The 26,190-nt window shown below is 37.8% G+C and overlaps 1 protein-coding gene across 18 annotated transcripts in view; it reads right to left on the minus strand.

Moving 5' to 3' along the window:
* Window positions 1-26,190, minus strand: part of nav3 (neuron navigator 3) — a 330,354-nt gene that overhangs the window by 10,203 nt on the left and 293,961 nt on the right. For 6 of the 18 annotated variants that reach the window (XM_077234163.1, XM_077234165.1, XM_077234153.1 and 3 more), the window contains 19 exons: window positions 22,339-22,459; window positions 21,840-22,116; window positions 20,486-21,215; window positions 18,177-18,611; window positions 17,955-17,996; window positions 16,819-16,970; window positions 16,489-16,677; window positions 16,250-16,302; window positions 14,753-14,773; window positions 14,374-14,397; window positions 13,824-13,847; window positions 13,532-13,609; window positions 9,040-9,123; window positions 8,098-8,209; window positions 7,239-7,360; window positions 4,217-4,240; window positions 3,581-3,756; window positions 1,795-1,948; window positions 676-862 (listed from right to left, as the gene is read on the minus strand). In XM_077234163.1, the coding sequence (XP_077090278.1) occupies window positions 676-862; window positions 1,795-1,948; window positions 3,581-3,756; window positions 4,217-4,240; window positions 7,239-7,360; window positions 8,098-8,209; window positions 9,040-9,123; window positions 13,532-13,609; window positions 13,824-13,847; window positions 14,374-14,397; window positions 14,753-14,773; window positions 16,250-16,302; window positions 16,489-16,677; window positions 16,819-16,970; window positions 17,955-17,996; window positions 18,177-18,611; window positions 20,486-21,215; window positions 21,840-22,116; window positions 22,339-22,459 (3,005 nt within the window). Of the gene's footprint in view, window positions 1-675; window positions 863-1,794; window positions 1,949-3,178; window positions 3,266-3,580; window positions 3,757-4,216; window positions 4,241-7,238; window positions 7,361-8,097; window positions 8,210-9,039; window positions 9,124-13,531; window positions 13,610-13,823; window positions 13,848-14,373; window positions 14,398-14,752; window positions 14,774-16,249; window positions 16,303-16,488; window positions 16,678-16,818; window positions 16,971-17,954; window positions 17,997-18,176; window positions 18,612-20,485; window positions 21,216-21,839; window positions 22,117-22,338; window positions 22,460-26,190 lie in introns of all 18 variants that reach the window. The other 12 variants (XM_077234164.1, XM_077234161.1, XM_077234154.1 and 9 more) reach the window with 7 other exon arrangements.

The raw sequence follows: 26,190 nt of genomic DNA on the forward strand, positions 1-26,190 counted from the left end.
GGTGGGTCCACAGTGTACGTACACTCTGCTTATTACACACAAGAACGCGCAGCAGATGGATGGAGCAGATGGATGGTCTCGTGCACGAGCAGATCCGTTTGCGCTCTGGAGTGCGTTCAGTCTTTCCGCTTGCATATTCTGTCATGTAAATAGCAATCCGCCAAGGCGCGAGGGTAACTAGCTTTTAAAGGGAATGGGAGATGAGACTCTGGTTTGTTGGTTTATTTCATGTTACTCCCAAAAACTACACTCATTACTCATTAAGAGAATAGGGACAACCCTTTTAGACCAAGCATCGTGCGCGCCGACCATTTTTTACGTCGTTTAACTAACAAAAGTGGATTCGGACACACCCTAAGTGCAATTATGCCCTGTGCTTTAGACCAAGTGCTTAGATCGTTAAAATAGAGCCCTTAAACTCTAAGACAATAGTCCACACCACAACTATAACGATAACTAAACTGAGGAACGATATAGCTGGATTTTTTTTTTCAGTTAATGATCTATACAAACAAACCTGAGTATATGTTGTTATATTGGACTTACACTTACTTACTTCACAATACCCAAAAACAAGGTAACAATGGCTAAAGCAACCTTTTGATGGTGCATACTGGAAACAAACATTGTTACACCCAAATAACTCCACATTCAAATTAGGAAGCAAAGCCTGACCTGACATAATGGTGTCTGTGATGTTGAGGTTGTTCAGCGACAGCCCCAGAGATTGGCGGGAGGACGAGGAGGACGTGCTGGAGGTTTCTGAAGGTGGCCGGGCTGTTTTAGCAGGAGTGGCAGCAGGTGTGGTGTTGCCACTTGACTTGAGTCTGTCATTCTCAGCCTTCAGCAGCTCAATCTCATTCTGCACATAAAAAACAGGTCATGTCAAAACTACAATGATAGCTACAATAAAACTATATTTCCCTAACTGGACATATATATGCAGTCTACACATACTATTATGTTACTAGAAAAAAAGGAACTTTCCCACACACCTCAAAACGGAAATACGCTTTTGTGACATACTAAGAAGATTAGGACTTGCTCTTTGTTGTCTAAGTTTTTAAACTGTTTCTAAGGCTTTTAATGACTGTGAGAAGGTAGTTTAAAGATTTTGTTAATCTTTAGATTAGACTTGTGTGCCAGGCTCAGCAAACCAGTGTTAAGGAAAAGCTCAAACAGATACTTGAAGAGTATGAACAACACAGTCTGGTTGTTTTATCTTGGAATTAGAGCAATTTGGCCCTTTTATCAACATTTACTTTGATCTTAGTCCTTCAATCACCTTGTTTCAGACTTTAAATGATTCAGTCCAATTTTTGTATGCAGCATAAGTGTTTGCTGGCAAACAGTTCTTTAAACGAATCAACTTTGTGGGATTCTTTAAACTTCTGCAATGAGTGTTCTGTGTGGGTCCTAATAGAGTACTTTGATATAATATATATTTTCTCATTTTTATACACTATTGTTCAAAAGTTTAGGGTAAACAGCACACCTGTTATCAATATTGATAGTTATAAAAAATGTGCCTTGAGTACCAAACCTGCATATTATGATAATTACTGAAGGATCATGTGACACTGAATACTGGAGTAATTGCTGCTAAAGATTCAGCTTTGCCATCACAAGAATAAATTACATTTTAATATAATACTATAATATTTTAATATAATACATAGATCACTGAATTGCACTTAGACACTGGATTATAATTCACAAGACAATTGTATAATGTTGCAGGGCCCAGTGAGTCAGCATGTATATGTGTGCGAGTGTGTGTGTGTGTGTGTGTACCTGCATGCGATTCATGGCTTCTCGTATCTGATCAAGGTGGTGGGCGGAGCTTAACGCCTCCAGTCTGATATCAGTCAGCTTCAGCTCCTTCTCTCTCAGTTCGTTCTTCAGCTGTAGGATAATCTCGGCCTCGGCCTCAGTACATTCACACAGTCTGCACAAACACACACCATACAGGGACGAGGTCGGTCACAACACTGTTACACATCACAGAGAGCTACAAAACACAGGTGGGTTTAATGCACAACAAACACCTGGAGAATTAGATGTGGGCAGAAAATGTATATGCACAAACACTTTGATGCACACAAATTCACACACTGGGCTTTGTGTTTTATATTTGTGAGTGGCGTTTGCTGCATTCCATTCAAAGTTGGATGTGAGATATTTGTTCTTGTAGCATTCTATTGTTCATCATTAACTTTGTAAAGCTCCCTGGGTACCACCATGTAAGACTGACATACTTCGCCACACCTTGGTGAAACTGGAGTTGTGAATTTATGCATGGTAAGAAGTCAGACTTTTAGTGAAATTCTGTTGCGTAGAGAAATTCTAAGTAGGAAATTCCAACATTTCGAGCTGAATGGAATGTGGCATTAGAGATAACACTCATGATCAACACAAACAGGAAGTGGGAATACATCATGTCCATTATTAAGGCTTGTTCAAACCAAGTACAATAACTATAATGATATAATGATAACATTAATGATAACTTCACTAGCATCCAAACCAATGCACAATATTGTTCTGTTTATGACAAGCACACTGCAGTTAGGTCATCTGCTGCTTTAAATGCTCAAGCTTTTAAAAGCAGGATGGATTCTGATTAGCTGTAAATGTTTTTATCATTCATAAGCTGTAAAAAATCGTTATGAAAGTGATTCCAACAATATTGTTCTTCTATGTCGTTATCGTTATAGTTGTGGTGTAGAATTCTCTGTTCTCATAGAATTACAATGATTATTAAAACGTAAGTTATCATTATCATCATCATTATCATTATAGTCAATCATCCTTGGTGTGAAAGGGCCTTTAAGCACAGGCATATTATTGAAGTCAAAGCAACATATGGTAAGTAATATTTTAATGCAAAAACTCTAATTGGTAAATTCTAATTTGATTCTTAAATGATTATTTACGAGTTTGACTTTTTTTTCCGTAAGCATATATTGAAATCTTTGCTTATTTTATTTTATTGTTAATAAAATTTCAATTTTTTTTAGTACATCTCCCATTACAAATTAATTTGAATATATTTTTGTCATACAAGTCTCACATGAAATGTTTTGCAACTGAAATATAGGGGAAGGGATCTTTTGTAATGATTTTTAGTCACTGCAAACTCTCAATCCTTCCCAGCATGCCACACTGTGCCCGTTACCGAGATCTGTGCTTGTAGACCACATGACCGTTTGACTTTTTCTTTGGCATCCAAATGGGGGAGGACTTGCTATCACAAAAACACTTTCTGAAGACACATGAAATTGAGGAACAAGGACAGAATACAGATAATGATTAAGGGATAGGATGAAATATAAGTAAGATTATCGAAAAAAGAAAGAGTGCAAAAAAGAAAAATCTTAACAAAACAAGCAATAAAATCACTGAAACATAAGTGGAAGTTACTGGTAATAAATGTGTTGAATGTGTTATGGCCCATTAAAAGAGTTTAACTGAAATGGAAACAAATTACATTAAAACATAACAAATATGTGCATGTTTGAGCATCTACTGTATTTCATAGAGGTGTATATGCATGTACTGTATGTGTGTATGTACTCACTCTGTGGTGGACGGTGATGAGAGTAGTGGTTGGATGGTGCTGGTCTGTCTGTTGGTGTGTTGTAGTTTGGGTGAAGAAGGGAGGGATGAGTCAGTCATCTCTTCAAACTCCTCGTGAGATGATTGGGTCTTGTTGGTCTTTTTCTTGCTGAAGGCCTGCTTAAAGGAGCTCCGCAACTGTAAGAAAACCCCCCACATATTATCTTCTGTGCTAACCAAATGCATGCCACAATTTCTGAATCTAGCCTGAAAAATTCATTCAACAAATATTATTGCATAATATAATGTTTAACAGATCATTAGGTAAGACATTCAAATAGTCTGGTAAACAACATCTCATGGTGATTTTCAGTCAGCTTATGATAAAGGTAAAAAAAAAAAGGTTAATGTAACATTTTGAGAGGGTAAATACCCGACTGCTTGTGTAATTCACTGTGCAGAAACATACAGAACTGGCAGTCAGTGGGACTGGGGGAAGCACATATTTATATGGAAACACCTAGGATTTGGAGGGGAGGGGGTGGGTGGGCAGTTGCTGGGTGTGTGTGTGTGTGTGGGGGGTGTGGGGGGGGGGGGGGGGTGTTTGAGGTTATCAGAGGCAAACAGCCGCAGTGATGTGGGACGTGAAAACACTAACCTGGGCGGGGATGGAATCAGCCACCTATGGATAAAACACACTTACTGTTACTATTGACTGAAACGTTCACCGCTGGACTAGAATATTCAGGAACAGCAGCATCATTTATTCATTGTTAATTTCATTAGATTAGATCTGAATGGAGGCTGTGTCTGTCAGAATGTAACTAGAAAATTCCACATAACAGCATTTGACTGGAACTCTATTTCCTCAACTTCCTTTGACTATCCAATTAAACTTTTTCTGTTTTCTTTACAAAAATGTATACACATTATATATATATATATATATATATATATTAGTGCTGTCAATCGATTAAAAAGAACTAGATTAATCACACATTTTTTCTGTGATAAATCATGATTAATTGCAGTTAAAAACAAATATTTATAATTTTATAATGTAATAATTTCAGTTAATCTCCAAATTAATGTAGAAACAACACAAAGTTCTCTTTTTTCTTGTCGTGGTTGAATGGTTTAAAAGCTTTTGCATGAATATAAGCATCATATAATGTTACGCTAGCCAAAGGATGGCAGAAAATACGGATGCTGCATTAATTGCGTTAAATATTTTTATATATGCTTTTATATATAAATATATATATATATATATATATAATATAATATCAGAATTTTTTTTTTATTTTTCCTTAAGCATTTTCATTTTATATGTGTATTAAATTATATTTAATAGAAGGCAAAACAAAACTGTCCCGCAACTCTCTCTCACAATGCATGCTTATTGTTGAGCCCTGCTATGAATGTATTGTTTGCTTTCTCACTGTCTTTCATCTTTGAGCAGCGTTTCCAGACTGTCTGAATCCAGAGACCACACTGCCTCAAATTGGGCTGATGAATAATTAATAGGCGCATAAAAAAGAGGTGATTGGTATTTATGAGCTCGGCTTGAGCTCTGCTCTCATTACAAGAGTCCAGGGCAGCTCGAGGAAAAGTTTCCTTAACTGCTGCACATAATGCCAATGTTATTTCTCAAACAGCGGTTTAGCTCTTGACTTAATGTACACCCTAAATGAGAATAAACAACAGCCCGCAAGCATTAGAAGATAATAAAACGACGAAATAGCAGCGAGTGAATTAGAAGACTTGACTAGGAGTAAAACATGCAAAAAGGCATCTTAATGACGTAAATACATCACCGGTAATGACTGCAACCTAAGCGAGAAGATGTTCTTAATTAGTGCATTCCTCAAAGAAGATTTAAAGATATGTTTTTTAAAGGGCAAGAACTGAAGGGTGAGGAAGTTTAGGGGTTTGAGGGGCCACTGAGGGGAAAAAATGGGACAAGCATGTTGGATCCTCAATTGGGGCATGCAGGAGAGTTTGAAGGGGGTGTTATAGTCACCTTGTGTCCTCTATCCTTTCCCTGGTGGTGTGGTGTGGAAGTGAAAGACAGAGAAAGTGTGAGAGAGGGCATGAGAGAGGGCGAGACAGCCGGAAGGGGGTGAAATGACAGACATGTTTGTGCTACGTGTTCTTGATGTTCCCAAAGTGGAAACTGAGTTAGAGAGGATGCCACTACTAGAATGATGACTAACTAAAAATCCCTTTATCATAGAAGAATTTGAAAAAAAGCCTTATCCACAGTATTCCTGCGCCCCATGACGCTTTGCGCAAATTATGGGTGTAACTTCCGTTAAGCTGTAAACAATCAGTGAAAGACTAGCTCTGGACGCAATAATATATTTTTAAACCGTGTACGATGACATTACATTATTCTACTTACCCTTCAACCATTGAACATTAAAAGGACATTTTCAAAGTGTAAAAGCGTAAACAAGGTAACGTTACTTTCAACAGACCATGAATAATCTATGAAAAAGTATCTTTACACAGCAACATCGGCGGTAATCTGTATTAACGTTGCCTTAATAATAAAAAAATGTTTTACTTCAGCATTGCGTGATACTATTTTAAAGTGATTTCAGTCATTTTGACAGATAATAAATTGTAAATTTACCTGTGAAACCAAACCTGGAAAGAGACGTGCAGGATTTGGGGAGTATTCCAGTGAATTGGTATAGGCTACATCGTAAATTAAATCGGGAGAACAGACCACAAATGTGCAGTATATGTTGACCTTTATCATACTATTACAGCGAAATTCAAAAGTAAAAAAGAAAATAATCATGAGGAAAAGAATGCAGAGCTCCTACTATAGATATTCTTGTTATAACATGTCACGTTAAAATACCTAGTGTTACGTTATTCTGATGTTATTCTTAGATAAAACATGAAAGAAAACTGATAGCTCATTGAGTCAAACTGACGGATCAGCTTTATTTGTAGGGCAACCTTATGATTTGAAATGATTCGTTTCAGTCTTTTTGAATGGGAGTTCCCCAAACCGGAAGTGCCACCCATAATTCAAAACGCAGTAAGCTCGTCAGGAATAAGGTGGATAGAATACTCTAAAGACACACCTTTCTTTCCTCTTACAATGTTAGTCAATGTTTCACAGTTGCTTAATAAGGAGAAGGCATTAATATCTATATGGTAAGAATGTAAAGGTCATGAGTTCGATTCCCAGGGAAAGCAAGATCTAATAAAATGTAAATATGTACATTGAAAATGTTCATTACATTGTCGCTTTGAATAAAAGCGTCAGCCAAATGCAAATGTAAAATATAATGAATTTGTAATATACTAAACATAAAACTGTAAGATGTAAGATGAAGCCATTTATGCACCCATTTATGTAACCGTCAAGCCGAACAGTTCTAAGAACGGTAAGGAATTATATTTCCACTTGAGCTTGGTTCGGTACGGCAATTACAGACTGTTCTCGCCTCTATAAGCTCTTTCAACATTGACTGCAGCCGTCAATTTTTTATATTTTGTCATCTAATGCAGTGATTCAAATATTTCATATATATATATATATATATATATACTCCTTGCTCTAACTTTTTTTTCAAATGCTGTGCTCTTTCAACACAGTTGTAGTCATCATTCTACAAGCGGACAAGCCTGTGATGCTGAAGACTTGTGCAACGACTCACCCAGCTTTTCTTCTTTTTCTTCTTGTCGTCTGCGTCTTTAGCGCTACCCATACTGGAATGGCTGGCTGCACTGTTAATACTGGACATACTTTCTGACGAGTGCTGTCGACGGATCCTCAGGTCTGCCACATACACACACACATACACATACACACACACACACACACACACGCGCACATAACAAACATTCGTTAGTTACAGTGGAACTTACAATGGAAGTGAATAGGGCTAATTTTAAAAGCAGAACATTTTAGTTTTAACCGAAGAATAAATGTGTGTATTATTTATTATTTAGTTGTTTAAATTGTTATTTTTATGGTTGTTTTAGGGCTTTAGGTGTTACGACGTCATGGGAATTAAGTAAAATGGCCTTTACCTTATACTTATACCTTTACACAGAAAATGTTAGTAAGTGTTTTTTTTTCATACTTAAATCATGTTTAAAAAAAAGAAAAACAAAAGGAGGGACAAGTTGGAATTCAATTTTGCGGAAATCGATTATACCACAAGTGCTGTCGATTGAGTTTAAAAGGTGCTGTCACATTAGCAAAAGTTGCGATGAAATTTAGTGGGCAAAAAAAGATTCATTATTTATCATCAGTAGTGAAAGGTATGATGCACAGCTCACATAGAAGTTACTTTCAAACCAAGTAGTGTTTTGTTAGTCAACACATCGAATTTGCTGTGTGACCAACTTGATATCATTGCGAAATCTGTGTGGGGGAATCTTCCTAAGAAGGATTCTCACTAAAATGAATGGATTGCAACGGTAAAGGTGACTGCACCTTAACTTGAACCTGAAATATTCCTTTATTAATTGCAAAACAGAAAGACTTTGAAGTAGCTACACAAGCAGCACCTTTATGAACATGATCAGGGCCGTTGAGGGCCACTTGAATGGCGGTCTGAGCATCTGTGTTCTGAGTTTTCAATGCTTCAATGGTCTCTCTCAACTCCGCCAGCTCAGACTCCTAAAACACACACAGTCACATTGAGTATAAACACACCTGACTTCCCCCATACCGCTTAGAAAAGTAAAAGCACACCTCCCCCAACAAGCCACACGATTATGATTAATGTCTGTTGCTCAAATGATGCAGGGAGAGTTGCACACTGAAGTTGAACACTTATGGTCAGAGGTTTGTTTAAATCCCAAACCCTAAATGTGCACAATAATAATTGTGATGCTAGCAAGCATTGCTAATTAAAATATCAAATCAGCATTACTTCTGAATTGCTCGAAAGGAAGTGAGCCACATGGCACTTTCGGGTTTTTGACCCTACACAAACTCTTTTGTAGGCAAAGCACAAACTCCCTCTCGTACCACCAGCTGTCTTATTCCTCTGTCAGATGTTTCCTGCCTAAAAAGCACATGTGGAGATAAGCGCCCCGCTGATCCGAGGAACCGAGCATGTGTTGCAGCCCCCTATTCCATCGCAATACAGTCTCTCTGTCGATCCACAGTTCAATTGAAATTGTCCCATCTTAACAAAGACGTCCCTCTGTAATCTCTGATGGTTTATTCAAGAGAGATTAACAGAGGCAGGAACTCATTAAGTTGATCATGGTGCTTTGTGCAAATTAAGGGAGCAGTTTCACATTTTAACCTGAAGGTTACATTTACATGATGACTGGATGGTTATTGATCGATGGAATTGCTTAGGCTGCTCAGTCCCCCCTAGAAAACGGTACAAATATTTCTTGATTGGTAGAATATCTGCTAGTAAGTCTCAACAAACACGGAAAACATTCAAATATTGAAGTTATTGTTCACATTTGTGTGTGTATGTCCTTTCCTACCTTTTGCTCCGCTGTCATTGTTAGACTCTGCAGGCGACAGGTCATGTTCGTCAGACTCTTCTCGAACGCAGCCACCAGGTGTGCCTGTCAAAACACACACGCAGATTTCAACACAGAGTACTAATAAGATACTTTACCAAATCCACAGGGAAAGAGTCGCAAAATGAAACTTCTCTGGGTTCAAGGCTATCAAAGTTCAGTCGCTGAACACCTAGAGAGACATGGATAAATAATAGTTATGCTAATAGTGTGTATGCTAACGTTCAAAAGTTTGGGGGTCAGTAAGATTTGTTAATGTATTTTAAATAAAATTATTATTTTATATTCACTAAGGTTGCATTTATTTGATCAAATATGGTAAAAACAGTAATATTGCTATATATTATATATATTTAAATGACAGTTTTCTATTGTAATATATTTTAAAATATAATTTATTCTTGTGATGCAAATCTGAATTCTCTGCATCATTACAGTCTTCAGTGTCACATGATCCTTCAGAAATCATTCTAATATTCTTATTTGATGATCAAGAAAATGCTCTTCTTATTATTATCAATGTTGAAAACTGTTGTGCTGCTTGATATTTTTGGGTAAACGTCATACATTTTTTTAGTGTTCTTTGATTAATAAAAGGTTCAAAAGAACAGAATTGATTTTAAATAGAAATATTTTGTGACATCACAAACGTCTTTAAGTGTCACTTTTGTTCAATTTAATGCATCCTTGCTGACGCTTGTTTTTCATACAACACAAAACCTGCTTTGCTTTCAGCAACACCAACCGATGAGGCCAATAATGTGAATGCAGTGGGTGTAAAACAAATATAAGTACACGGGGAGACCCACAGTATAGATTTTCAGATCTATGAAGTTTATCCTTCTGTGCATAAAACTTAGCACACTCAGGGCATCTGAGCAGGAAAAACTCTGATTTGTACAACTATCTTTGTATCCACCCAGTCTGAGCCTCTGGAGGATTCCTCCTGGGAAACTCTGATCTATACTGCACAGGCAAGCTAAACAGTGCTGTGAACTCCTCAACAGTCACCAAGGGCTTTGAAGCATGTTTCAGGTTTAAACTACTGAGAAGGAGTTCAAAGGAAACACAATGTCTAAGGCTTGTCTGAACATAAGGCCCAGGGCTCTGGTGGAAGAGCCGTCTCTCCTGACCTCAGCTACACTGAAAAGACTTCTAAAGTCTGTGAATGAATATATATATATTTAAAAAATATATTTTATACATTTAATACATCCAAAACATCTTTTGGCAATAGAAATTACCCAGTTTAACATCTGACCTTTGACTCATAGTGTTTTTAAAAACTAAGGGGACAGAACAGAACAAAAAACAAAAAATACATACAATAGTCAGAGCTGGCATAAACCTAGAAATAATAAAATAAAATAAAGTTAAAAAATATATATTTATTTTATTTTATTTATTTATAATGCTTTTCTAAAACTCAAAGTACTATGACAGAGTAATACTAATAAAAGACAGTAATACAAAAAAAAAAGAATACAAACAATAAAAAAAAAGATTTGAAAAGATGAGTCTTTAGAGACTTCTTAGAACAGTCCAGTTTTGGGGAATTTCTTTTCACTAAACGTAGAGCATTTCACAACTGTGGAGCTGAAACAGAGAATGCTCGTCACCCATAGTCTTCAATGAGGGCTGCTGAATAGTACAAGAACCAGAAGAGAGTAGAAAAAGGGTTGGTGAATAAGGAGTGACAAGGTTAAAATTGGTACATGCCTGTATGGGAAGCCAATGTAATTTATAAAGTAAAAGGGAAACATGCTGGCGGAAAGTTGTATGAGTCAGGAGCTGGGTGGCTGAATTCTGAACATATTGCAGTTTCTTAATAGATTTATCAGGGAGACCAGACTAAAGTACATTACAATAATCAAGCCTAGCCATAATAAAGGCATGATTAAGCCTTTCCGCATCAGGCAAGGAAAGAGAAGGTCTAAGTCAGGCAATATCTCTGAGTTGTAAAAAAGAAGTTTTCGAGACCATTTTGATATGGGCATCGAATGTGAACTGCGCATCAAAAAAAAAAAGAAAGAAAGAAAAAAACTCCCACCAAGGTTGCACACTTGAAGCAATGGAGACTAAATGGCAGTCAGTTAACATATTGAAATTATTCAATTTATGCAGAGCTGTTGGCATACACCAAGCAGCATTTCAGTTTTTGACTAATTGAGAAAGTTGTCTTGGATCCACACTGGTAATAGATAAGATGATAGAATGCATGGGCACTAACACTGACCCCTGAGGGACACCCTGATGAATTTCACCAAACATACATACTGGAAATGATCGGTGAAATAAGATTTTAACCACTCAAACACATCGCCAGAGATGCCTAACCACCCACACATCCTTTCAAGAAGGATGGTACGACATACTTTGTCAAAAAGCAGCACTAATGTCTAAAAAAACTAAAATGCTACTGTACAAACACCCGTGTCAGTAGAAGTGAGAAAGTCATTTGTGACCCAGACAAGAGCGGTCTCGGTGCTGTGTCCTGATCTAAATCCAGACTGAAACTGTTCTAATAGATTATTTGTGGACATCATTTGTTGTAACTGACCAACAACCCGATCGAGGACCTAAGCTAGATAGCTGTAGTCCAACTGTATAGTTGTAAATAAAATAAAAACATTTTAATTTATAAAATCACTATGTTTTATAAAATAGGTGTATTCAAAATGTTCTTGGTATATACTATTTAAAATGCCTGCCAGGAAGTGAAGCCAAGCGAATACTGAGAGGCACAATGCCAAATGCTTGAGTGACTCTAATGGGAGAGTGCCTCTAAAAACACACTTTCACGACATGCCCTGCCCTGACCTGTTTGTCCATCCATTTATATTCCTTCAACAATCCTTCCACACTGAGTCCCTCAGCTAAGTCAAGCACACCTGAAACAGGCAGCATTTCCACAAATCTTCGACAAAGGAGCCTGAAACATGAATCCCATCAAGCAAACTCTCATCTATTAAAACCTCAAGGTGGACATTTTGACATTACAATTATTTTAAACTATGATATGCATACAAATGAAGGCTACATATTAGCTGTTTAAGCAACATAAAGCAACCACATATATAAAGCTACATCTCGTGTTATCACCTTACCTGGTGTGTTTGTGATGAAATCCAGATGTTTTGCTGCTGTAATGACAATATCTGTGCAAAATGGTCTTGTCTCTTTGACCTTTCTTTACCTGGATAATGGTTCAGCTGTGGCCAAAACAGTGAACTAGCAAAAGCAGTCCCCTTGTTAGCCACAGCCATCCTTAAGCTCTCTCACACCCTAATGCAAAACTACACAGACTCTAATACAAATGCACATGATACTGAAGGATTAACCAATGGGTGGGCAGGAAGTTTTGAATGGAAGAACAAGAGAAACTTTGAGAGTTCATACCCTGATTTGGATACTTAACCTACACTTAAATGAAAATTATAGACTTTATGATTGTAATTGTAAGTTCAGACTGGTGTCAAAACTTTTATTTTTTTTAATGCTTGTGCTAATTTGAAAAAAAAAATGCCACTTGGTTTGACATTGTGATACTGGTTTGATAACTAATGTAATAGGATTTAGACATTTGCCGTAAGTGTCCAAATATGTTTTGGGTCCAGATATCAGGAAATATTTCAGGAAGTACAATTTAATCTTCATATCATGTAGTTTCTGTGTTGCTGTGGGGCATCAGAATTCAACAGAAACAAAGATGCTCTCTTTCATCCCTGAACACCAACTTTCAAAAGTTTTTCTGACACTGAGAAAATCAAAAACACCCGGCTTGAGAGCGAACATTTCAATCCACTCAAGTATTGTACGACTTGAATAGATTTAGTTTGCAGGCGTTCTCCCATACACGAATCCTGTCAAACACAAATCACAGAGGAGGTCGAGTGAAGAGACAGGAACTGTCTCATGCTCTGTCACACTTCTCACTAAACTGTCAGAGAGCAAAGCCCTTCATCACACCTGCCCTCATCACTCCTGGGACAGGAAAGTGAATAGAGCTCAGCCCGGTCCAAACTCTGCTCTCTTCCTGCACTGCCTTCACACAGAAATCTAATGTGACACTGTGAAACAATGTGCCCTAGTTTGACAACACAGGGACACAAACTAAAGGGACACTTCTCCTCAGAATATCACAGAATACCTCAGAATCTGGGATTTTGACATGCTTTCAATGCAAGTTCCCAAACATGCTGACAGTTAACAGTTTATATTTTAGAAGCCACTCCTGTGCATTTTAAAAGCTATTCTTATATAATTTTAATATGATAGAATAATTATTATATTATATTCCTTGCATTATAAAATCTATTATTTCAAAATAAAGATTATTAAAACTTCTTGGACCTTGGAATTCCTCTTAATTTCACATTATTATGTGTACTAAATTTAAAACAATTGATGAGATGTATTTTGATGCCTTTCTTTGTTTTAGCATCCAACTCACGTTGGCTGCCAGCTGAGAGGTCAGGGTTGCCACTTTCTCCTGAGAAGCGTCCAGCTCTCTTCGCAGTTTTCTGATTTGCTGTAGGAAAAGAAGTGGTTTCTAATTACAAACCTCAATGAGCTGTGCACTCAAAAAATGGAGAATAAACTGCTTTCATTTTCTTTGCCTAACAGTAACAAAATAACCTAGATATCAATCAGTGGCCTCAGGTAAGCACACTGGCATGTGAGACTTTGAAGTGCTTTCTCTTGTATTATACCAGAAGAGGAGAGTATGTAAAATGGGAAATTACCGTTGTATTTTGGACGGTTTGGCCCTTGATTGAGAAAAGAAAAGTACAATTAACTCCATGTTGCATGTTCGTACAAAATGCAGCCATAACCATGAGACAGGAATACATTTGTTTTTAGTAGTTACACGAAAAGTTTAGCCGTTCGTTAGATGTTAAGCATTACATGACACATCATATATAGAAGTCTGCAGTCTTGGAGTCAACAAGAGAGAGAATATCATTGGCACACAAACACAAAATAAAGTGAAATCAAAGGAAAAACAGTGATCAAACGAACAAGAGTCCAAATAAAGAGTGCCAAATGTGAGCCAGTGAATACAAGTGAATTACAGATATTGATACCATAAGAGTATCTCATAAAATAATGCAACATAGCGTTAAATTTTCATTTTTGAAATATGTGTGTCGTTGGTAAATGTATTGGTGTGGTTGTCCGTTTCAAAGACCCAACTGATTTTGGACTTTGTGAAAGTGTATCACTGTTTGACTTTTTATTGCTTTTACATATTACCAAAATCACAAATATAACTAGGAAACAAGATATTCTTACCTCAGAGTGAGCCTTCTCCTCCGTCTGTGGGAGAAAACAACAGTTAAAGGACACGGAAATAACCCAAATACAATATTACCAACATCCCAATAGTCTTCTTTTTGCATTCATAAAAATCTACAATCAGTGTTTCCTATTATATCCAATAAGAAGAAAGAATTAAGAAGCCAAAATCCACACCAGCTCTTTGCAAACACTGAAAGGTAAACCACAAAGCCATACAAATTAACCAGTGATCAGAATTTTGCCATTTGGATCAATTTATGGTTACCCGTTAGTAGCAGCTGATTTGAAGCAAAACGTTAGACTGTTAGGGTTTGCATTTATCAACAAATATGAAGTGAATACAAGCAGACTTTTCTGTATGACAAATTATTACCTTGTCTAAAAAGGCCAGCACCTGAAAGTGAGAAAATGTGTGTTCAAATAGTGGCAAAGTCACAATACTGAGCCACCATGAGCTTCTGAGATGGGTCTACTACCTCTCTAAATCTCGTCATTAGTCTTCATTTATAGCCTTAGTGGAGGTTACATATTCAACTTTGACGACGAAATTACTCTTTAAAGTTATTAGTTTGTCAAGCTCAGGCAAATGGAAACAGCATGTATGATGTTACATTTATTCAGAGACTAGCAGTTAATACTAATGAATTTACTATGATCTAAAATGACTTTTAATATAGAAAGTGAGACTCAGGCAAGGAATATAATGTGAATCTATTATATTTTCAAAGGAAACCCAGCTCTAAAATAGAAAAAAAATTAATAAATATCATATATAAAACTGAAAGGTTTACAGGCAAAATGAAAGCACAAATTAGTTAAAATAAATAATAGCATGCGATAAAATCAATAAAAAAATACACCCAAACAGAGTTTTTATCATTATAGGGTACAACAGGGCTAAAGGCACACCTTAAGGAAAATCTGTTTTTCACTACTCCAGTAGTATGATTGCAGAAAAAAATATATCTTTGAGGTCCCTCTAGGGGGGTCCGGGGACATGGTACCCTGTCAGAAAAGTTTGTACATTTTATAGTTATATGCATCAATATGGTGCACTTTAAGAGTTATAATAATAAGTATATAAAAAAAAAAACTTTTGTTTTAATTTCTTCACCTCCAGGAGTTAAACCCTTAAACTTTTATTTAGGTGGAAGTCGTACAATTTGGCTGTAGTCTCTGTAAAAACTTGAAAATGTTGGTTTCATTATAAATATGGTGATTATCTCTAAGGTGGATAAACAGCTTAATAAATTATTCTGACCTTTTAAATCTAACCATGTCATGTCAACAATTGTATAAACAGCTTAATAAATTATTTTGACCTTTTAAATCTAACCATTTCATGTCAACAATTGTAAAAGTCAGCCAGTTATTTGTCACATTAAATATTGCGCCATTAGCCCTCAAATACCAATATTAAACAAATTCTTCAGTTTTTGAAAAACTGTTGATTTAATCAACTTGAATGGAAATATAAATCATAATACTTTTGTCTCAAAATATATTTGGTAATTTTAATGATTTGCATTTGCTACATAAATCTATAACTTAAAAAAAACATTATTACTATATTAGATCAACTTAGCACAGAATTGACTTTGCGGTGTTGTAGAATCGACTTTGCGTTGATGCGATCGCATGAAGGATCAGCCAAATTTTCACTTGCATAGTGAAACGTAGCTCGAGATAAATATAATCAAAACTAGAAATATGTGCCTTTAGCCCAGCTGTTCCATATTTATATATATATATATATATATATATATATATATATATATATATATATATATATCTTTTTTTTTGTGCATAATTTAAATCTGACTGATTAGTCAATTACAAGATTCTGTAGGAAGACTATAGCGTCACTCACCGCAGAATACAAAGAGGATGTGCTCGAGACCAAAGACAGAGAAGAACCATGAACTGTAGACAGAGCAGAACAACATAACGATATAAATATTTCTGTTTTTAATGCTAAAGGAAACCAAAGGTTTTCTAACAGACATGCATAAATACAGGTAACTGCACAACTATATAGCAAGGCATATCAATGGTATGGATGTAAATAAATAAATGAATGCTTCTAAAGGAAGTAACCTCAATGCTTACCTTCATCGGTGCTGTCTCGGAAGGAGCCGGACCGGCTCATCCCGCGTGGCCGTTCCTCCAGCGAGGTGGCACTGCCGCCCAAAGTGTGTCCCTCCCCGTACAGCTCGAATGAATCCTGTGCTGGAATACTGTTGGAGCGGCTCATACTGGTGCTGGGAAGGTTATACTGTGACATACTGGTGGGACTCACTGCAACACAAATGTCATGATGATTTATGATGATAAATCACAAATGATCATTTAACCCAATATCTGTTTATGGTGTAATGAGAAATCCAGAAATTGTAGGTGTTCTAATGTAAAGTATAAATCAGATATATGTTTACATACGCAGGTTTGAGTAGTGGTATTTGCCAGCGTTGGTGCTGGTTGTGCCCGGTGGTGAAAGTGGACTTCCTGTGTCCTGCAGACCTCCAGTGGAGTGAGAACGCAACCATTCCTTTCCTTCCTCATGTGATGTCTGTCTGGAGGATGGAGGGTACCTGATTGGAGACAAATAGACAGTTTTAGCTATTCCACAGGGATGTATTTTCCCAAAATGCAGTGTTTTTTTAAATAAATGCAACTGTTCCAATTATTGAGTCTATTAAACTAAAAGCACTAAATCTTCAGCTGTGATAGGGCTTAACATGATTTATACAATAAAACTAGATAATAACTGCCCACACAGTCTCACATCCATTGTTCTGCAGTAATAGCTTTAGGCAGTGGGCAGACTTAGTATGCGTCAAAGACGGTTTCCATAAAATGAAGGGAGATCACGTGGACCTTCCTGACTGGACTATCTTCAGTGCACACATCACTGCCTACATGAGCCTTTAGAATTAAAGTACCATATTGTGACCTAAATGATTTGCTCACATTGCGATTTGCGAAGGTCACACACGCATGTAGCATTTCTACAGTTTATCTTTCATCCTGACAGCAGGTTGATGGCTCTTTTATAGTGGTTTGGACACAACAGTCTGATTTCATTTAAATGCTGTGCTTACCTCTGTGAATATTCAATTGCTTCTTAAGAGCATGTTACTGTGTCTGTGGTTATCTCTTGCTAAAAGTGTTAATAAATGAGTGTTAAAAAAATCAGTGAGTCACAGCTTGACAAGCCACTGTGGATATGTAAAACATTTTGCCAACACTACTCTGTGTTGGGTTGTCTGTGTTGCTATGCAGTTGCTAAAGTGTTCTAAAATTCTTAAGTGTTTTCTATTTTAAAATATTTTGAAATGTAATTGATTACTGTGATGGCAAAGCTGATATTTTAGCAGCTATTACTGCTATTACTGAGTAATAATAGTAATGCTTGCTTTAGCAAACACCACTGATACGTACACATGTACTGGGTAAGTGACACACATTCAAAAGCAGTTGATGAGAATATTAATGATAGTTACGTGTTGGAGGTGACAACATAAACAAAAACATATCTGTGAGGACAATTACATGGATGGTGGTTATATTAGTACCTTAATCCCTTTTTGGGGAGAGTGTTTCTGTCAAGAGGCATGCTATTAAAACAGAAGAAAAATAAGAGAGTTATCTACGACAAACAGTTAGTTTGATCATATCACGACTAACAGATTTCAACAACAAACTAATGCTCCATTATTTCATTAAAAATATAATGTAATAAGCAATACATTGTCATCTTATCATTTAATTAATACAATATGGATATCTGCACTTACCCCTCAGACAGAGTGGACTTGACACTGCCCGTGCGGGTGACCTTTGGCCCATGGTGATGTGGGAGCGGCAGGTCTATGGACTCTGAGCTTGTGTGTAAACTTGTCATACTGTGGCAGCTCAGTGTGTCTTTACTGCCCGCAGAGGAACTGCTGAGGTTTGGAGGCCAAGGCCGGGCATTAGAGGGCAGAGAGAGGCCTGACGCCGGACTAGAGGCGGGGGAGTCAGTGCCCAGGTCGGGCGTTTTGCCGTACAATGGGCTGCTGCCTCCGCTTTGCCCACCCATGCTGCCCAGACTACCTGTTCCTGAGGAGGGTGAATCCAGGCTGGCCTGCCGTGCCAGTGTGCCATGAGGACTGCCCAGTGCCGATGGGCATTTACCAGAGTCAGGGGTGCCGGGGGAACTTGGTTTACTGCTAGTCTTGCTGCCAAACAACCTGGGCAAAGTGAAAACAAGACCACAAATTGTTCGTAAACCTTGCTTATGTAAACTGTCGCAATGAATTGAGTTGATTTCAGAAACATTTTACTCACATTTGCTCTTTCATGAAATGTAACCATGCAATCTCATTTTAAAACAAAGTATCATCACACAGTTTCCAGCATAACTTAATTGGTCAGCTTCTACTCCTTTTACATAATCAAATATGCTTTCAGTGGTGGATCTGCCCATGGTTATCACTGTATGGCTCCAGCAATAACAGCCTGAGGCAAGCAAATCCAGCTATTACACTTCGGCTTCATGGAGCAGAGCAGCGCACCATGTGGACATGTTTTTAAATGGAGACACCTACTAATAGAGATCAGTGTGCTGGAAATCCACCTACTCCATCTGCTTTAATCAATGCTGAATTGAGTCTGATCAGAATGGCAAATCATGCTCCCTGAGGAGTGTTTCCATATATGCACTTACATTCCATAGCCACCAGGTGGCAATCTGACCATAATCCGTTTTATGTGGAACAGTCCTCTGATGTGGGAGAGGGGTGCTAAGACAGACTGCTAAAGCTGCAATGTGATGTTGATTCTCAAAAATGGGTTGCATGCTGTTTTGAGACTCACAGACAACAGGGAGACAAAATGCTAAATGCTTAAAAAACAAATTCAAACTAACCATATAATTGTGCAAATTAAACAGGCTTAACTTTTTAAAGGCTTCTCACATCTTTTGTTATTGATGTGAAGGTTATGTCCAATCAAAGTTTACAGTGTTTTGGAAAAAAAAAAATCGGCTGTGTAATGCAATATGAATGTGTCAGTCATTCCCCTTGGTAACACAAGACTTTACAGATGAAATAAATTTAAATAGTAACTGCATTATGGAGTATGATCGGATATTTCTTTAATTTTATTATTAATTTGTGTTTACGTCTCTCAAATAGCATGCTTAGCCAGCTACAGAGAAACTGGTAGCCAGACAACAGACAAGTGACCAATCCTGAGTTGCGACATCACTACACGCATTCTACCAGCACAGGAATTCCAAGGTCGAGAACGGATTGTAATTGGGCCGTAACATTCTGAAGTGAAAAAACAACTGGAATCGTTCCTTACTATTCTTAACACCATTCCCCCCGACGGTGGAAAAGCTGCTATAGATTGTTCTGACCACAGTTTTGTTTTGTGCGGTATATCACTGCTTGTCATGAAACCATCAGGATTCAAGAGACATTTAGAAAACCAAACTATTATAGTTAATAAACTTGCAAATTCTTTTGGCCAAAGTCAGTTTTTTTTCTTTAGCTACTACATAGGTCATTCCTTGATGTTCATTGTGAAATTGTGGTTCTGTATAAAAACCAGCTGAGAACTAGTGATTCAGATTACATCCTTCTCTATTCATCAGAGCATTTGTGGGCTGCTGACAAGTTTTCAGGTCGTCTAATGGTGGCTGGGGGAAATACAAGAATGAGACATAAGTCTAGGCCTATGACTCAAACAATGAGCTCCGTAATCCATCACAAAATTTCCTGGATCTCTGAGGTAGGCCTAAACTCATTGGTGGATCAAATCAGCAGTGCAACACAGCCTAAAGCAGCTCACGTCCATTGCACATACTTACCGAGGAAACATGCTGGAACACTCCTCCATGCTGGCCAAGAGGTCATGACATCGCAGGAGTGAGCCAAACCACAAAAAGCAATTGTTCTTTCTTACTGTCTGCTTGTGTCCATTTGTCTCAAGCTAACGGTCTACTTTGCTTTCATATTTTAGTCTTATCTCTGCTTATGTCTGCCTTGTGTCATCTTTGTCTAACTTTTCTTGTCCTCCCATTACCCCAGTCATTTTATTCAGAAAGAAAGTTGATTACCTGCGGAATGTGGGGGATGCAATGTCTGGGTATTTGGAGCCTGGTTGTCTGAGTCCCGATTGGGTGGAAGTGGGACTGGATTTGGGGGAGGTGGACAACCCCGTTCCCTCTTGATCCGACCCTGCCACTTTCTCTTTATCCGTTTGGTTGATGGTAATGGGACTAGAGCGTCCTGATCCCACTTTCCCAGGGTCTCTTCTCTTTGTGCTGGTTGGGGTTCCTACCACCCCTCCACTACCTCCCGCAGACTTTCCGCTGACATTAGAATCAATGCTGCTAGAGCTGGAACGATGCCCGCTGCGGCCCACCACGCTGCTTCCTCCACTAGATGACTTTGCCGGTCTAGGTAGGGAGCGATACTGGAGGGGAACCTTGGAGCCTCCACAGCCTAACAAAACGGCATCATCCTGGTGTTGAGCACCATCGAGACTTGTCTTCCGCTCATTGCCGATACCTGCACCCTTTCCAATGCCTGCAGACTTTGGTACCTTGCCTAGAGTCGCAGAACCACTGGTCAGAGTGGCCCCGCTGGCTGTGATAAGGGCTCCGGCGGAACCCGGAATCTTCTTAAAGCCGAAGGAGCTTGTGGTAGGTGGACGACCGATGCCTGAGGGTGGCTTCTTCCCTTCATCTCCGCTGCTCTTGCCTGCATCCGATGGTGAGCGCTGGATGCTTGGGCTCTTAGATGGGGCCTTGCCCTTCTCAGATGCCTTGGCATCATCTGTTTTACCTGTCAGCACAAAGATGTTTGTTATGGGACTAGTACCTCCTACTCAATCATTCGATACTGCTGGCCAGTCTTTTTTTTCAAATAATTTCACAACCCAATCCATCATCACCAATGCAACGCAATGGCTGTTGTGTTCTAGCCAACAGCCCTTTTTTGCACAACTCAGCAAACAGCACAGATAAGGTACTCTAAGCCAAAATAACTTGTTCCTGCTGAGTGTCCCAAAAGAGCATCAGCTGCAAAAGTTGGCCGAGATAAAGAAAAAGACAAAAACTCAAAGTTGTCAAAAAGCCTCGTCTCTTTTTGATTTTACCTTCTCTTTGAAGCCACATTAGCACTTATTTTGAATACCATGCATAGAATGTCCCCTACTGACAGATATCACTATATCACTGATATGCCCTTGGCTTTGTAACAAGCAAAAAGGCGTCTGTATCTTTCATGCTTCCTTACAGAAAATTGTGGGTTTCATTTTAAAAGTTCATCCAGAGAACTGCCATTTTTGAAAAGTGTACCTAAAGGTTTTCGAACGGATTCTGACAGTGTCTCTCTCAGTGAAAACACAAATGGTGCTCTACGTATCTTTTCATATTTACAGAGTACCAATGTATAAGATTTTGATACCTGGTGATTTGAGAGAGGTGGATGAGCCTTTGGTCCGTGGTGGTGTGATGCCAACCTGGGCACTCATGCCCCTCCTCCAAGAGCCTGTTTGAGACATGGGCAAAGCTGTCTTCTGGCCAACGTCCTCACCCTGACATGAAGAGGAAGGGGATGAAGACTTCCACTTGCAGGAAGGGTCCATACCTGGCTCCATCTCTTCATCAACCTTCTTCAGATCCTCAGCTCCAGCCCAGCTGCTACCATCCTGCTCGGTATGACTGTGTGTATCTTTATTTGACTGTGAATCACACAGACACACAAAATATAGCGCAAACACAGTAATCTCACATTGGCAATCCATCTGACAGATGGCCAAACTTTTCTTACTAGCCAAAGCAAAATGTCCAAAACTCTGTCTGTTCAATCTGCTGTGGTCTACTGACAGACTGCTGATACAAAGCTATATATAAAAATGTGTGTGTGAGGAGAAAAAATACATAAGACTAGAGCGTATGCACACCTGTGCTGCTTTGCTCTTGCGAGATGAGATGCCGGAATATGTGGGTGGATTCAGATCGTCAGTGCCGATGTTATCTAAAGTATCACTCAAACCACTGCTGACCGAACTACTGTCATCCCAGCTGTAGAGACAGAAAGAGAAAAGAATAAAATAAAATTATAAGCAGAAACAAAAACACCCCACATTTTCGGGGCTTCCTTACTTATCGTGCCTGGTGACAGGAAACAGTGTATAATTTTTAAATAGAATTAGGACATTATTAGACAAAAAATAAATTCCCTTGTGGAGATGGCCCATTTGATTGTTTTTTCCAAGGTTTTATCTTCTGGAAATATTTAGAGAAAGTTTGTCCCCACAAGGTTTATCTTTTATTAGACCTATCCAAATGTTAATCACAAGAACCAGAACTGAAAATTTGATTGCAGAACACCTTCATTCACATTTCAAAGCCCATTCTTTTTCTCACTGTCACCATCTTATTCATATTATTTCTCTTAATTAGTGTTCTCCGTGTCTTGCCACTTCAATTCTCATTAACTATTGACAATATTTCTCTTTTCTCCACAGTACTTACGTTATCATTCTTCTCAATTTACCAGATCGTGTCTAATTAATGAAGGATATTAAACAGTAGCTTTGACACCCTCAACTTTGTGGACCCAGTTGAAAATCCTAGAGGAAAGCTAGGTGTGAATGCATATGAAGTTATTACTACTGCCAAAGCAGAATTGTACAGGCTTGTGTAACATGGCCCAGTTAATTCCAAAGTAATTTTCTGTCTATTACACAAGATAAATCATATACTGATATTTATCACCTACTGCCTTTCTCTTGTGTTGCTAAGTGAGCTCTGTTTCATCATGTTTGTGGACGCATATGTCCTAATATTTAATTAGCTCTTCAGATCTGATCATATATTGTATTCAACTCTCTGATGACTGTTGGTTGGCTATTTGTTGTTCGGCTCTACAGACTAAATTGCCAGCTATACCGACATGAAATCCATTTAGACAAGACAAAGAGAGAAATCCTGGCATTTACAGACATCTGACATAAAAAGAGATTGGAATATTCAAACCTCTTTCCTGATGTCAATATCTGCAGTTCAATTATTCATACGATTCTAAGATTCTGAGTAATGCTTGCAGAACTACATTGGCATCTAAAATTAAATATATTCAAGTCTACCCAGGAGACGTTCACGTCCAGGGCATTTGGTCTTTATCTTGAAATGTTTGACGAGATAGTACATATTCTCTCTTCACTTTTATAATGTATGCAAGGCAGAGCGAGAAGGAAAGAAAACTTTAAGAGGCTGAAAGTGACTGGATAATAACTGTGAGAGACCCCGCAGGGCTCTTAACACCAGCATGTGGGTGTTTCTTAAGATTCTTGCATTAGAAATAGGCTCGGTGTGTGCACAATCACACTAAAAATATCATTATTGATTTTTCAACATCCTTGCTTCTCCCTTATTTAACTCCAGGAGCACTTGACACATTTAGCTTGAGATCTGATACTGTTATACAATAATGTAAATTAAAGATTAGAGATGACACAAAGTCTATTACACAACAGAACTTTTCTAAAGTCTGATTGGATGAGCATTTGAAGCCACTGTATAAAGTTGATATACTGTATGCATACATTTCACTGCAGAAATTCTATAGTAATACAGCAAGCTGGTACACAACATTAAACACCCAACAGTAAGGCAAATTAACTATACTTGGCAGAAAATTATTTATTTAGATTATATTGCTGATGCCACCACTTCTACTTAAAGGGATAGTTCACTAAAAATTAAAATTCTGTCATCATTTACTCAACCTCATGTCAATCCAAACCCTTAAGACTATCGTTGAAGATATTTATGATCTGACAGCTACCCAACTGACACTTCAAAAAGTTCATAAAGAGATCGTAAAACTAATCCATATGAATTGAGTGGTTAGGTCCATTTTTTTTTTTTGGAGGACGCAATAGACACTATTGCTTTATATAATGAACATATTGAATATAGACTTTTATTCCCATATAAAAATTAAACAACTCACACATCAGTTGTGGTAAACAGAAGTTCAAGCTTGCTTGCTTTACTTTTTCAACATTTAATTTATTTAATACAGTTTTTTTAAAAAGGTCCGATTTGATGATGTGCTGTTTTCTGCTCAGCAACAATTTCCATTTTATTGAATACTTTTCTAATATTAAATTACAAGAAGAAATTGCACATTTATTGGGAAAAGTGAATTTAATAAGAATTTAGCTATTTGATTAAAATTTATAGCATTCTGGTATCCATTCTCTTCCTCCACTAGTATCCTACTGAAACAAATTCCATTAATTAAATTATTAATAACTTCTCAAGAATCATACCAACGCAAGATCATCCACAAAGTGCTATTAATCTTCTAGTCATTGAACTATTATAGGAAATGATTACATCTAATGACCACGAATGTGAATCCGTCATTTAAGGGAGCAGACACAATTAACTGAAATTGTGATGTCAAGCATGAGATATATTAAAATCTATCAATAACATCACCAATGGTTGTGCTTGTCTAAACTACACATTAAGTAACACTTTTCAAGAGTAAAATGACTGCAGTATCCAGTGAATTTACACATATTACCTAATGCTTTAACACCTGGGTAGAGTTATTGACTTGTTGGTGCTATGATGTGCTGGTAGTCTTGAGTTCAGACAAATGTGAAATTAAGCTGCAAGTGGACCACCCACACAAATCAATAACCAGGCCAGTTGACAATTTCCCCTAATATGCACTCTGCTGAAACCTTACCTGCCTGAGAGATTTCTAAAGCTTCCTGCTTTCTGTGCATTTGCCCTCCCACAATGCAACAGTACTGTGGTACTCAATCTTAGTTGGGCATCCTTTGCCAGTTGGACACTTTTTGGCATGAGCTCACTGGTTAAGGTCACCTTGACAGTCTTGTTTCCACACACCTATGTCCCCGCTGAGTGTGCCCACTGCTTTGAGAGAGTGATTTCAGCAGTAATGTCACTGTTATACAGCCAGAATGGTGACTAATCCTTCACTTCTTGCGACTTCACAGGATGCCGCAAGTAGGAAATACATGATCTAATTTTGGGTGTGGGTGTTCAAAACCTTTGGGGTTTGAATGTTTCATATTCTCAGTATCTTGAGTATTAATACCATTAACATGTGCAGCATTTCTCAAATATATATTTCTGCTAATTGACCATGAGAAATTAAATGTGATAAATTTTATATACTGAAGCGATGGAAAAATGAGCTGGGAATGAGTTGCCCTCTAGTGCAGTTTGAGATTACATGACTTTAAAGTCAGATTTAAACAATTTGACTGTTTAACAGCATACCTTTTTCTTCACTTAGAAGCAAATGCTGTCTTCTTATGCAAATTTGACATCATTATAATGGATGTTTACCAAACAAATGTAATTCACCTAAAATATCAATTAATGCTTTCATGAATAGGGAATAATTACCTCAACATTTGGCTTTTAGATTGAAATTTGTCACAGTTAATTCAGCACAACAGTCTTATGGTGGGTGGTACATTGTTCTTGAGAAATGCAATGCTCTACAGACAGTGGCGGATCCTGGAATAGGCAATATACAGTAGGCAGGTTAGTTGGTTAGGGCAGCTACATTCTCTGCATTCAGTGAGACAAATACTTACTTAACTTACTGCTGTTTTACAGGGCCACGCATGTTGTTAGTTCCAATTATTCTTATTTAAACTGAATTGTGTAGATACCTAGTAGATACTCAGCAGATTTTCTGAGCATTCCCCTGTGCTTTACTTCACTGTCCTGTCCTGCATATTGGCCACTATCTCTAT

The sequence above is a fragment of the Siphateles boraxobius genome, unplaced genomic scaffold, assembly GCF_051911475.1.
Source record: "Siphateles boraxobius isolate OS27281-9 unplaced genomic scaffold, OSU_SipBor_1 19, whole genome shotgun sequence".
Classification (NCBI taxonomy): Eukaryota; Metazoa; Chordata; class Actinopteri; order Cypriniformes; family Leuciscidae; genus Siphateles; species Siphateles boraxobius.